The 15,028-nt window shown below is 37.6% G+C and overlaps 2 protein-coding genes across 3 annotated transcripts; both read right to left on the minus strand.

Moving 5' to 3' along the window:
* Positions 1–346: 346 nt before the first annotated feature.
* On the minus strand, positions 347–3,483 carry LOC147868304 (uncharacterized). The gene is made up of 4 exons (XM_087317647.1): positions 2,447–3,483; positions 1,663–2,239; positions 1,456–1,537; positions 347–1,005 (listed from the first exon to the last, which is right to left on the minus strand). The coding sequence occupies exons 1-4, from the start codon at positions 3,192–3,194 to the stop codon at positions 802–804; spliced, it is 1,611 nt and encodes a 536-aa protein (XP_087173773.1). The 5' UTR covers positions 3,195–3,483; the 3' UTR covers positions 347–801.
* Positions 3,484–9,872: 6,389 nt separating this feature from the next.
* Positions 9,873–14,282, minus strand: LOC147868305 (protein trichome birefringence-like 5). 2 transcript variants are annotated; one of them, XM_087317666.1, is made up of 5 exons: positions 13,493–14,282; positions 12,925–13,117; positions 12,357–12,538; positions 12,071–12,229; positions 9,873–10,248 (listed from the first exon to the last, which is right to left on the minus strand). In XM_087317666.1, exons 1-5 carry the CDS (start codon positions 13,795–13,797, stop codon positions 10,107–10,109), a joined length of 981 nt encoding a protein of 326 aa, XP_087173792.1. In that variant the 5' UTR covers positions 13,798–14,282; the 3' UTR covers positions 9,873–10,106. The 2 variants fall into 2 exon arrangements, with proteins under 2 accessions (XP_087173792.1, XP_087173784.1); XM_087317658.1 differs by lacking the exon at positions 9,873–10,248 and adding an exon at positions 10,953–11,509 and having other exon boundaries at positions 13,493–14,274.
* Positions 14,283–15,028: the final 746 nt, after the last annotated feature.

The raw sequence follows: 15,028 nt of genomic DNA on the forward strand, positions 1-15,028 counted from the left end.
ATATCCTCACACCATGATTTCATCACAAATCGAGGCATGACTAAGGATCAATGTTGGTCAAATGATCATCACAACCTAAAATGCATAACAGAACTAACTAGTGAAAACTTTTCTTTGACATTCATTAAGTTTTGATTGGGATACAAATTTCTTCACCCCACGTCTACAATCAATCTTAATATTTTGTAGTTATAGAGTTTTTGGTGCAATATTCTACGATACAATTACATATGAAAATATCTTATTCAAACAAAATACAGGTAAGCCATCAAATCCTAGCTTTGTGTTGGTTAAAGCTCTTTTAGTAATAGAAAGGCATGGAATCTTCAACAATCCTTGATACATGTTCAAACCAATCCCAACATCATGTCTTTGTTGCAATAATATTACATCACTTTCAATAACCCCAAACTTTCATATCCACAATGGACAAAACATTATCAATGCGAAAGGTGAAAGTCTTAAGAGCGACTCTACAACATTGGAAGTCACCACAAAAAGGAACCCGAGATAATAAGGAACAGCTCTTAGAGAAATAAGCAACGATCACGACATCGATGAATCACATAACCAAGTTGATCATCTCAACGGGTTTACACAAAGAACCCATCCAAGCAAACCAATGCACCCCAAAGAATAATCGAAATCTCTTAGCGAAATGGGGAAGAATCATCACAAGTCCCATAATTAGGATGAAGCATTAGACCAGTTCTCGTAGAACATGCCCGTGGAATCAACGTAGGGGCCAACAAGTTCTTTAAAAGGGTCAGCGTTAAAAATGTAAATAATGGGATTGATTGATTAATAGGCTCCGAAAGCACAACCAAGGAAAGAGGGCATGCGTCCCGTCCTTCGGATGTGTTGGGCATACTCCGAGGTCTTGGCCCCTTGCTCCTCTCTCCTAGCCTCTGCAGCTGCCCTCCTCTCCTCCCCCTTCCTCTTAGTCAACGCAATCTTGTTCATCATCTTCTCTTGTGCCACACACCTTATCCTCTCTAGCTTCGCCTACAATGCATCACCACACAAAATTGTTTTTCTTTTTCCTTTTGCCTTTTGATTCAAACACATTAGGTGTAAGGAACAACATTACCACGCATACATTCCTTTGCCTTACAATGCACGACCGCACAAATAGTTTTATTCTATTCAAAAGATAGTGCGTGTGGTGGGGATGTAAGATATGAGCATTTTGAAACAACACATTGTGTTTTTACACCAACATATCCAAACCCATTAGAGATGGTGTAAGAAACAGCTAAATTCTATTACTATGTACATGATGCTTGATGCATGCATGTACACATACACATGTATCTATTGCATCAACAATGAACATACACCATACCACTTGTGTGCTTCTCCTAATTTTAATACTTAGCATCACCAATGAGTCTCTACACCCACAAAATCATTAAGGATTCACTACACTTTTTAATCACACCCTAATGAACTAACCTCAATCCTTCTCATTTCAGCCTCAGCTTTTGCTTTTTGGTGATTCTCCCAAGCTTGGATTTTTGCCTCTTCCCTCTTGAATCTGCATCAATGAACATTAACACTGATCGTCATAAACTTAAAGCACCTAATTTCTAGAATATCAATGTAACGATAAATTCCCATCAAAACTAGAGAAAAACAGAGTAATTGAGAATAATTTGTTACCGTGCCATATATTTAGCTTGTTCAGCTTCTTCCCAGGCAATTGCTCTGGTTTCCAAGACACTTCTCTTCACCTCTTCCAGATCAAGATTCTTCAATAACTTAGAAGAGGATTCATGGCTATCATCATCATCATTATTAGCATTGCCATCGTGTTTAACTCTCCCTGTAGCACTATTAAGCAGTTGGTCATCTTGATGATAATGGTGGTTATGATGATCGCCGGTGTCTAATTTCCCACTCTTTAATTCAAGATTTTCGTTTTTATGGTGCTCATCATCATCATCATCCATTGCAAAACCTTCATTTCCACAGTGAGGGATGCCGATTTCTGGGAAAATGTCCACTGGGATGGATTGATGTGGGGTATTGTCTTCTTCGAATGCTTTACGCGACGACATTCGATCCCGTTGTGGTGTGGAAGAGGCTGAAGAAACAGGGCTATTCATTGTGGGTGTGGTGGCTTGGATTGGTGTGGCTGTTAGTGATGGCTCTTGACTTGTTATAGGTGTCATCTCTGTGCCCATGTCCCTCATAGAAACAGAGAGTAGAGCTGATGGTGGGATTCCATAGGAAGAAGCTAATCATAGTAATAATAACAACCAAATGTCAGGGCATTGTAAAGAATCAAAAGACCTAATAAACCAAATTCAATAGCAAATTGGCATAAATATCAATTTGAATTGTAAAATATCAATGGGCATAAATTTTGCCTGGCACACCATTGATGCATACATTTATGTGTATAAGTATGGATGGGCAATGTAGGTAAGTAATGTATTCTTACCTTGATCCCATGGGAGAGATTTCACAGGTTTGAAGAAGGGATCATCGGCATGAGAAGATTCATGTGAGACAATACCAACTTCCTTCAGCACAGCATCATTGTATGTTGAGTCTTCTGGGACCGGAAAGAAATCGAAGGAAGCAACATCATCATCATCATCATCCTGCCCTGCTGGGGGAGAAGGGAAAGCAAAGATGTTGGAGGAGGGGACCATATCTCGCGAAGACATGTCATGGCCATGGCCATGGCTATGGTCATGGTCATGGTCATGGTCATGATCATGTGGATGAAGATCCACTCTACAGCTGCTGGCCATATTAACAGCCCCATGATGGGACATTAGGCCTCCGGACCCACATTGGGCTAAATAATAATCACTATTGCATCTGGCTAGGCCCTGTTTTGATCTGGATAGGGTTATGGTTGATTGTGGAGGTGTTGGAGGAGGAGGAGGAGGAGGAGTATGTTTGGGCTTACTTGCAACCCATTTCTCAGCGTCATCCCATTTGGATGGACCAAACTTATGGCCACTTAATAATGTTGGCCTTATCAGAGATGGGAGTATTAATCCTCCTCTCTCTCCAGCCCCTTTATGGAACTCAAAGTTTGATGGGCTTCCCATACCATTATTCTCTGCATAATTAGTAGTAGTATGAGAAGCATTATTGTTATGGTACACTAAGGTTGAATCCATCATCACTACCACATCACTATTGGGAAGTCTCCCATTGCTTAGCGTGGAATCCATCACATTCAATGAGTGAAAAGGGTTCAAAACTACAATTGTAAAGTATATAGAGATGGCCTATCATAACATGAAGGCTTTTCATGTGAAATCAGTAGACTATGTGAGGTTAAGATAGATGGACACAAGACTGATGAGGGGAGGGAGGGAGGGAGGGAGGGAGGGAGGGGGATGTTATTTATGCATTAGAAAAGAGTGGTTATGTGCTTAAGTTAAGCATTAAGATTATTTTGTTTGGATAAATGGTTAAGTACATAGATATCCATTGATACATAAGCCACTGAGTTTCTTCTCCTTCTTCTTCTTTTACTTTTGCTAGTCCCATTGTCAATCGCTACCATCAAAAGAGAAACTCCAAAAAGCAAACTCTAAGATAATAATAATGGGGAGAAGGGGGACTACCGAGAGTGAAAAAGGAAGAGATCAAAAACAAAAAGAGAAAGAAAGGAAAGATGTGAATCTACGCATAGCTATCTCGAATGTGGACAGTTCAAAGGAAGCTAAGCCTCAGTAAAAGATGAAGGAATTGTATATAAGTAAGAGTCACTGTTAAGGAATGATTGGATTTGGGGTAGAGTTTGACAGACATCACATACATATATACACATATCAAAACAATGAAAGTTGTGTGTGTATGTATATATAATACATTTATGGATATATATATATATATATATGCTCTGGATTCATAGCGTACTGTGTGATTTAAACCATTATATGTTTAGAAATATCTATCTCTGATAAGACCTTTCAATCAGATGTGTAGAAATAAAGAACATAATAAGTTAGTTACATGGATGATGATGATGCAGAGATTACTATTGAACAGAATTGGAAATGTGGTCAGAAATTCGAATCCTCCCCCCTCGAACCTCCCCCCACTTGGCATAATGACATAAAAACAAAAGGAAATGGGGAATTAATGTCTCTCTCTCTTCCCTCTTTCTTCTCTATACATATGTGTATATATATATATATATGTATGTATGTGTGAGGTTAGGTTTGAAATGAAAACCGTATGTATTATATATTCTATGGATTTGTTTAGAATTTATGCTGCTCGTATCTACATATCTGTTATTTTGTGTTTTAAATGCAGAGTTTTTGCCGTGAATTTTGGCTCAAGGTCGCGCTCACATAACAGACAGACAGACAGACAGAGACTCAAGTATGTGCATATTTTGACTGGACTTTTTCTTTACTTGATATTTGTATAGTTTTTTTTAATTTTTAAATGGAGTAAAGTTTAAACAGAGAAGAGAGAAGAAGTAGTGCATGAAATAAATAAGTAAAAAGGTGCCTTGAAAGAGAGAGAGGGACACAAAGACAGAGAAAGGCAATTATGTATGTATGTATGTATGTTATGTGTGTGTATGTATGTATGTATGTGCATTGTTTGTATGTATGTATGTGCATTGTGTGTATGTATGTATGTATACATTGGAGACGGGGGGGGGGGGGTTCTTTTAGATTTAATGACTTGGGTTTTGGCACTTCCTCTGTTTTGGGTTTAGGGTTTTTGGAAGGGGGGGGGGGGGGGGGGGGGGAATTGATTGAGGAAGCACTGTGCACATACAATCCACCCTCCCTTACTTAATTGTGCTATTTAATTCTCCTTACAACTAAAATTTGTATGACTTCTACCCCTCTCTCTGTCTCTCTATTTCCTCTCAAATACAGAGGTGTTATAGAGAGAGAGAGAGAGTGGAGTGATGAGCGAGCGAGGTGAATGCTATACAAACTATGTATGTATGTACATGAGTCCGTCAGGCAGCTTAATGAGGAGGATTGATTCTGGATTTATGATATTTATCAGTGCCCCTCCCCCCCCCCCCTTCTTCTTTAAATGAAAATGAAGAAGAGTGAGGGAGGGAGGGAGGAGGAGGAAGGTGGAGTTGTGATTAAAGTCAGTCAGTCACACACACACACATCTCTCTCTCTCTCTCTCTCTCTCTCTCTCTCTCTGTGAGTGCGTGAAGGGGCAGGACATGGCACATGTGTGTGTACAGTAGTACAGCCCCCGCAAAAGCAAGAAAAACCTGAGTTTTTTCATAATATGTAATATGTATGGTATGGTATGGTATGGTATGGTATGTAAGGTTGACTGTGTATTAATCCCCCTCCCCCTCCCTTGATGAATGAATGAATGAATGAATGAGTGAGTGAATGGGTGAGTGAATGGGTGAGTGGGGGCCAGCCAAGAGACGACTACCAGTCACTCAGTCAACATCAGAAACCAAAATTCAGTCTGATTAAAGTCATCACACCTTCTTCTTTAACGGCTTCTCTCTCTCTCTCTCTCTCTCTCTATATATATATATATATATTCTTCTCTCTCTCTCTCTATAGATATACTGTATACATATGTACATACATTGCATGCATACATACATACATACATACATCCAATCTGTGCATGCACACATTTGTTCGAGCTACGGACCACCTCTCTCTTGTTAGCGTTATGCTCGAAACATGCCCCTTGAACTTCCCTACAAACCTTTTGCCTCTCTATCCATATTGCATAGAAAACTCTCGCAAAGTTTTTAACCCTCTTGGTTGAGGATCTCCTTATGGCCAGCCTTGTGTCACTAGCTTGTAGGTTGCGGTTAAGTCAAAGAAAGCTTGCAAGAGTTAGCTACATAGCCCTTAGTCTATCACTACCTCACGTAACAATGAGAGAGACACAAACATCCCCTAGATTGTAAGAAATGCATGCTTAAAAGTAAAACCTCTTCAATTCCCACTTATATCAATTGTGGTGAAGTATCAAATTTGTTCATGGGCCCCTAAAAATGCATGGAAATCCTTGCTTATGTGGTTGCATGTGTCTGGAAGTCCCCTTGCATATTATTTTGAGCTTCCCTATCATGCCAAGAACTGAACTTGATACCATGACGCTCTCACAACTATTCGAGAAATTCTTCTTCTTGTCATTTAACTGAAAAGAAAATGCACATTGTCGAGAAAGATGATCTTGTCATTTCATAAAAAACCTCTTGATCATTTGAGGTGTCTTTTTGAGCGACACAACTTGCGGAAGTTGATGTGTAAATGTAACAACGTGTTTTGACACTATCGTTTGCATGAGTTGCTTTGATGCGATAGGTTCTCAAAATAGTTTTCTTTATGAGGAACATATTCCAATGCCAATATGTAAAGTTTGGATAGTAAACGCGCAAAGTGAGACACAGAGAGTGTTACTACATCATGATGGTTCAGTATACTTTGCATTTCCTTTTATGCTTTATATAACAATGCATGTGAGTACGAAAATCAAATAATATGAGTGGGACTAGTTAGCTAACATTGTTAAAATTCCGTTCTTCTATACACACATTTTGGAGTTTCCAATCAAATTACCACCTTGCATTGCACAATAAATACATAAGTAAATGTGGATAACTAGGTCACGATTTATCTTTCATAGATTTTACAAGAAATGCATGGATTTTAACGCCAATAACCAATAACATTAAAAAAGCTTCAGAGGTTCTACTTTACAACAAAAGTTATATATTTCCTTGTGTGTAAGCTTAAGTAAAATGGAAAAGCCAAATGATTGGGATCGCTAACCTCATGATTTGTTGCCATTCACCTTTGACGTTTTTCATCTTTTTCAACCAACAATCAGCCAATGAATGGTAGACAACATAGATAGTATCAATTTAACTTATCTGTGTTGAAGAGCTTCCAATTTTTCAAATTGGCGCCTTGTTTTACCATGGGAGGCAATATGTTAAATCCACGAAGCATGTAATCTATGCCTTCAATGCAAAGGTTTTGCAAAGTCACTCGACAAGGCATCTTTCATGGCTTTATTTCATGAAGCTTCATGGTGGCATGTTGCCAACGATGGTAAGTCATTAAAATGTTTAGAACTTAATAAACTTGTATGTATATTTAAGAATCAATGCTTTTCCTCTTCAAAAAGTTATCTTTATAGTTCAAGTTCAACATCACTATCTACATTGTTTCTTCCAAGAATACAATTTGGAACAATCCTAACATATCGGCATGGGTAAACTCAACATCAGTCTCCATCATAAAAAAATCTATAAGACTGTGAGGTCACCTATTTCTCCTACCTCTCTTCTCAATCCTAGCTCTTGTCTCATTATCACACAAATTTCATTAATAGAATTGTAATTGCAATTAGCAAAGTCTCTCACTTCCATCATACCTTCGGTGTCCCTAGTCCAAAAGGAAGCTATCACAAGTGAGCCAAGCCTTCTTGTTTTTATGTTTCAAAAGTGTTCATGAACAAGGCTTCTTGTGGGAAGCTATCATGAATGAGCCAAGCCTTCTTGTTTTTATGTTTCAAAAGTGTTCGTGAACAAGGCTTCTTGTGGGAAGCTATCATGAGTGAGCCAAACCTTCTTGTTTTTATGGTTCAAAAGTGTTCATGACCAAGCCTTCTTGTTTATATGGTCCAAAAGTTAGCATAGTCGAAGCAAAGCCACTCAAAATCCTTATTGCACAACCTTGCCAAGCCTTTTCTATTATATATTTCAGAAGTTACGATTTTATGTTGTCATTATTAAAACAATTGATAGTACAATAAGTGAGCTTCTACCTTGCATAAGGTCAAAATGTACAACCTCTTCTTTGATAGTTATACATTTCAACCAACTGAGCAAGACTGCATTTATTACGAACACAAATTTTCTACCCTAGCGTTCCTTAAACAATGTACATACAAAACCTTTGGCCACTTTCTCCTTAGGACGAGGAGATGGATAGACAAGATTCAAGAAGAATAATTAGCCTAAATAAAAGAGATACAAAAGATTAGGGTGATGACAAAAGCACATGTTGGAGAGATTAGAACTAGGAAAAATTAAAGAAGGATTTGGCTAAAGGAAAGAGTTAATATGGAAGATTGGGGTGAGGAGCATAGCACATGCCAAAGAGATTCTAACATGAGACATTTATGTAGAGCCTAGTTATGGTTGACATACTAGATGAGATCCTAAAGGGGAATCTTGTCGTTGCAAGGGACAACTAAGATTGTTAGACCCTACTTGTGGTTGATTGATTACATGTTGACCATATATAGGAGATGATAGTTTAATCAAGATCATATTATGGCATGACCAATTGGGCAACATGTCAAGAACTAGAAATGTTCGTGCAATCAATTAGTGATGCATGCTTTTCGTTATCTTTGTGAATGACACAAGGTTTGGATATGGAGGAGATGTTCAAAATGTGATTGATGACCTTGGTGGTAAAGGCTCTAGCATCCTACAATGGTAGGGATTTTAAATCTAATGAATTCTAAATCTAACAAGAGTTGACAATCATGCAGTCTAATGCAAAGTAATGTTGTCAAATAAGCCATGACCTAGTTATGTTGATGGTGTGTAACATGTGAATCTCCTCCATTTTGAGGTATGGGTGGAGGCCATGCACATCACTCACCATGGTATAGGTAACACTTGAGCTCTAGACCAAGAAAGGCTTCCTTATAATTCTCTACGTAAAGCATGTCAATCTACCTAAGAAAACCAAATTAGCACATCACTCAGGATCCTAATTAAGTAGAATCACGAAGATCTAATGGGATCTAAGGAAATAAAGTGTCAGGTTACAAAAAAGACCTACATTCCACCAAACACTTTGAAATTCAACTCAACCACAATCACTAAACAAGTCTGTTCCAAGCAAGGATTATGTGATGTTGATTTAGGAAACCATCTTGCTACCAAAACCAATCAGTAGTCGAACCTATATTTACAACAAACACTCTTGCAAACAAATCAAAAACTGCATGTGGTTAACCAAGAGAACTATATATTATAGAACCATCTTGCGTCCACGAAACCATACCATGGTGGTTGAAGACAGGTAAAGGAGCCTCCACATGAAGAGCGGGTTGACACTGATTCAAAAGAATTAGGCATGGAACCATAGGGAGAGTGGGCTTCGCCATGTAAATGGATTTATCAACATAAGCACAAATCTTGGCTCACCACCAAAGGCTTCAAGAAGTAACATGGAATTGATTTTGATGTAATCTACTTGCTAGTTGTGAAGATGACAATGTTGACGATGCTATTTTTAGTCACAAACAAGGGATATATGGAGCTTGGGCACATGGATGTGAAGACCTCATGTCTTCATGAGGTAACAACCTATTGGGTTTGCCAAACCAAGAATGGAGGGATGGAGAGGAAATGGGTTGATGGTATAAACCAACCTACCAGAAAATGGAGCCAAAGAACTCAACTAGTCAATTGACTAACAAGCACTTGGTCACCTTGGGCAAATGGCAGACCTCGTCCAATGTGAGTCCCTTCCCATCATATAAATCTCGAGTTATGTCATGGGCCTCATAGCAAGTGAACTACCCTCAATTTGTATCATGAGGAATAAGGCACCCGGATTTAGAAACCAAGCATGTAATACCTCATCTGTGGAGAAAGCAATGTTTTTTTCAAGGGTAAACTATATCTGATTCGTCCATTACTTCCATCCTTTTTAGATGGGACATTAACCTCTTACTCTTTAAGCATCGATAAAGCCCTCAAGTATTTTTCATGTCCAACACCACTAAGGTTCGGTCTTTCACTCATAGGACAAGGCAGTCCCTCTGGCGAATTGCACTACAAACTTCCATGTATGAGAGTACATTGGTTGGTGGACTCAAGCTTAGCATTGTACAAAAGTGTCTCATGGACTCAACAATGTGAGCTCTTGCATCTCCAAGTCCAAGTTTATCTTTTGCCCCTTCAGTTGTTACCCAATGGCATTGAACTCATTTATGCAAGCGGTGATTGAATCAGGTTCTTTCATTCAACTCTCAAACAACCTCCAAATAACACAGATGTTGTTCAATGTAGTATTCTTCTCATATGAGTTGTGGTAGATTCTTCCATGTCTTCTTTGAGATTCGAAGATTAAGCTCTCAACTCAACAGAATCTTCCCCTTTTTCTCAACAATTGATTAATCACCCATGTTTCCTCGGCTTCCCTTGTGTCTGCTTTTGCATTGCCTTCTTGCAAGAGTTGTTGAGCCTTCAAAAGCTCTTCCATAGCCTTTTTGTAAACAAACCTGTCACTTGAATATCATGCTGGAGTTAGGGCTAACCCACAGTTTTACGCAATCCCTCAAAGACCTAAAGTTTTTACACCATGAATACAGCCAAAAATACAAAAAATGGCAAGATCACAATGGTAACACAACACTCTAAGGCACAAGAAGATCACAATGCACCAGAGATTGGTGCTTTATTATACACGATAGTAGGTACAAGATTGTGTGCAAGAGTTCTCTATCACAAAATCACAATTAAAAACGACCAATCTTGTGATGGGCCAGAAGTTCCTTATATACATACTTTGATTTGGAAAGTTCACATTAGGTCGATCCAACAGAGATGTCCGTAAAGCATGCCCTATTTACATCAATGTTCATTACAAATGTTATTGATGAACGCGTTCTGACTCTACCAAGTCCAAGTGAAATTATACTTTTCAAGCACGGTGTGACCAAGCTTATCAAAAGTTTAAAATTTGCTTAGAATTACTTTTCATATAATTGTTAGAATACATCAAATGAACAAAAGCTGCATTGGTACATAAATTGATAATCACTAACCGAATCACAATAGTTAGTGCTCAAAATACAGCATCTGCAATCATGGTATCCTCATGCATAATAAACATAAATCTACTAGGTGCAATGTAATGTAACTGGTTATAAATTAAATAATGTAGTAGTTGCAGCACAACAGTTAAAAAATAATGGCACCTATATAAAGTTATTTACCTTTTCAAATGGCAAACATTACCACAAATTTCCATACCAAAATGGAATACTTGTACATAGAGCCCAAACATTGCTACAATTTTGATTGCTATGATTTGGTTATTTCCATACAGGACAATACTCTTTCCACACATCTAGCAACAACACCTAACGGACTCACATTTATACCAACATTGCCACAAATTCTCAGTTACTACTTTGTCATCAATGCATAGATGGTTCATTACAACCACCAAATCTTTTCCATTACTATTTCATAATCATTGCATAGAGGAGTTCATTCCATGCATCTGGAACTCCAGGCAAACACCAATGGCTACAATCTTGATACCCATGCATGTTAAGAAGGCCATAGATAGATGGGTGGCCATCACTTCGAAAGCCTGAAAGTCGAGTAATATTAAGGAGTTTCACTGGAAATTTCATTTCTGCCAGTGTCTTTTCTAACACTGGCATCTTCTCTGGGTACCTTGGAAGCCATGATTGTTTAGAAATGGGTTGAGTCGCAGTAAGGCACTCTCCACCTAAGTTCCATTTTCCACCCCTACAATTTTAGGACACGCAATGCTTCAATATATATGGTCTATCATAATTGAGTTAGTATCATGGATCCTGTTAAATACAATGGATCTCCATATTTGTAAAGATAAGTCATTTGCTTTCTTAATATATTGCAAAGACTTTTAATCTTGACACTATGTGGTAAAATGGTCAAAGTCATGAAAGAGAATCTAATCAACCTGTGGGTAATTTCTGACTAAAGTTCAAGCATATTTCAATCGTTTCCTGTGCCATCTCTGTGTTCATAAATAACTTCAAATCTTTTTTATTTGGGATCATGGTGAAGAGTATTTATTCAGTCATGCTATGAAAATTTCACTCAATAGTGAATCCATGACCAAGCTTACCTCCAGGAGAAATTGCAATATACACTTTAAACTATAATATGTGTGCAGTATTGAAATTCTTAACTCAGTATATGTAAGCTTTGTTTAATTATGTTTGATCATACTCATTATTCAAACAAATAAATCTCGTTTATATTTTGTTTAACATGTATGACATTATATTAATTGGACGATGAATCGCATATATGTTAACTTACTTGTAATGCCCTGGAGAATAACCCGAGAGAAACACCATAGTCTTCGCTGGGTCAACATATTTGTCCACCCAAGTTGCCCATGTCTTCATTGCCTTTGTAAATGCTACCATCAAATTCAGCTTGGGATGGACATTCTCCCCCTCAATGTAGAAATTCTTCCTTCCCTAGCACAAGAAGAAACTTAGTGTTTTGCTTAATATAATTCAGTGATAACTATGGTCAAGATGAAGTGTTTCCTGAATATAATACAAAGAGAACCATTGTCTAGACTAAAGCAGCCACCCACCCTCTAGCAGTTTTCCCACGAGTCCACCAATGTCCAGTTGTGAACACGAGAATGTCTGCACGTTTCCAATAGAAATGTGATTCATGTGCTCTATCCAATCTCAATCTGGAGATCTTTGAGTTATTATATTCCTCATCTACCAGAAACCGTGAGCTATAATACTCCAAATGGAATTCATAATCCTGAAACAATGCAAGAAAACCTGACCTTGAGTACAAAGTTTATGGGAAATTGATCAAATTGAAGGGGAAGGGGCATGATTATTAAAGGTCTACACTGCATAAAGTTTCTTTATTCTAACGATAATACTCTTCATACACCTCAGAAGAAATTGTTATGCTCAATCCTTAAACATTACCAATAATATATAATTCATATATGTAATAATGTATTTATACATAGTGAGAGAGAAATTTATATTTAACTTATTGGAACTCTTTCATTGCTGGAAAAAAATAGTTTTTAGCATCAATCAGTTGAAGAAACCATTTCGAGGTACACTTCATATAATAAATTTCAATGCATGCAAGTAATAAAAATGAGCAATGGATAACGTGAAGAAGGACACCTGGAATTTGAATATGTAGCTACTCTTATGCTTCCCGATCTTTTCTCCATGTATTTCAAACACTCTACTCTTGTTTGGTAACGTTTCACTAAGTAAGCAAAGCATGGATTCCCATTGGTTGCGGCTCAATGAATCACCCACAAAAACCATGCGCTTACCCTTCATCGAAGTTAAGAAATATGTGCCATTGAACCTGACAGAAAAGAAAGCAATCAATCAATTGCATTGCCTCTCGTTCTTATAAGATCCTTGATTTTTGTAAGACTCGGGAAACGTTAGAAACAAAAACGCCTAAAAGAAGGGGGGGGGGGGGGGGGGGGGGATGGCCGTGAGCTTTTCTTATTTCCTGATTTTTGTTATTTCCCCCAAAGAGGGATGAATCAACCGTATACTGGCTCAAATCGGCATGTACAGTAACTGAGAAGAAGGGGATGTCCCACGAATTGACCATATAATTGCTTAACCAGCACACATGACCGAGGAATTTAACAGGATTAAAACATGAACGGACCACAAAATTTAAGAGAAATGAAGAAATAACATATATAAAAGAAATAACATAACTGACCTAGGAATATTGCAACCAAAAGGTTGCCATTTCCAATGAGTGTAGCTTGAATTATGTCTTCCATTAGCAAAGCAGCTAAAAGACTCTTCAACATAAGGGCAAGAATCAGGTTTATATAAAGGATAGCCTTCATCGACAACCCATTCACCTTCAAAAGCATTGCATTCCTCTCTACTAGATTTAGCCCACGTTCTAATGAGGCTTTTCTGAGTGCTTTTATTGAGCAATGTATCAAAAGCCATCATTATCTGGAAAGCACATCCCAACATCACTAGAGATGCAATGCAGACTACCCATTTCTTCATTTTAGTTTCTAAACCTGGTTAGTTTCTTAAACTAACTAGTAAACCCTTCAAAGCCCAAGCTCACAATTCCTATTGTATTATTCTGTCAGAAACCCTAATTTCAAGCTAGTTTCCTAGACGTACCTAATCTCCGTGAACTAGTAGTGACTCGTGAGTAAGCAATTCCTAGAAGCCTAGCTTCAGACGAGATGGAACGCAAATCGGCCACTTCTTCATTATTTCAGAGATCCTGATTTTCAAATTTCAACTAGTGGCTACTAGCTAACTAGGTGGTTCGTTACGGAAGGGAACACCCAAAAAAACTGAAGCCACAGGAACAGAAGTAACTCATTCCTTCATTCGTCATGAAACCCTAAAGACCTGAATAGCAGCCTGCTTCAACCTGATTTCTACTAACCAGCTGCTACATAACTAGATTCTGATGACCACATACCACTAGATCTTACAACGATCTTTCCTGTCTTTCCTTTTCCTCTACGCATAAAATGAAGTCGAAAACACGAGAAATCTATCACAAACTTTTATTTATTTTTACATAACTGTTTATGTGGCTCTAGCCTTTTTTTCTTTTTAGTGTGTACGTGTGTTTGTTCTATTTGTGTCTGCATTTTCATGCCTTAACTTCGGAGGCTCAAACTTTTCTCATTCTCATTCTGATCATTTTTTGCGTACAGTTTTGAAAATTCAAGATAACCCAAAATGGAAATCCATGGCACAAACGGCGGTGAGTTTTAATCAATCATTCAATAAGAAAACCTTAGCACTTTCGAGTTTCTACTTTTGGTCTAATGCTCCTTTTCATCTTTCAAATTCAGAAGTTCCAATAATAATAATAATCATATATATAAATATAGTATAGACATCAATTTTTTATACAATCATATACATAAATATAGTATACTATAGTATAGCATCATCATCTTTATCTTAATTCTAATCAATAATCTATAATCCACTTTTGGGATTGGTATATAAGACTCTCAACTGTAAATTTTTATAACTAATGGAAGGAGTTTTAATTTCAGGAAAAAAAGAAATTAGTTTTAATTTTAAATTCTATAATCAATCCGAACATGAACCCCAAAGATCCGTCCACTTCCAACTGTTCTTAATTTTCAATGGGGAGTGAAGAAAAGTATGCTGGCAAATTATCAGAATTTGACCTTTTCCCAATGCTCGATAACAAACAATATATTTATCGTATTTCGCCCAATTAGTTTTTTCTTTTTCC

The sequence above is a fragment of the Azolla caroliniana genome, unplaced genomic scaffold, assembly GCF_043228905.1.
Source record: "Azolla caroliniana isolate FFs.n. ecotype wild unplaced genomic scaffold, voAzoCaro1.0.p SCAF_1, whole genome shotgun sequence".
NCBI classification, from domain to species: Eukaryota; Viridiplantae; Streptophyta; class Polypodiopsida; order Salviniales; family Salviniaceae; genus Azolla; species Azolla caroliniana.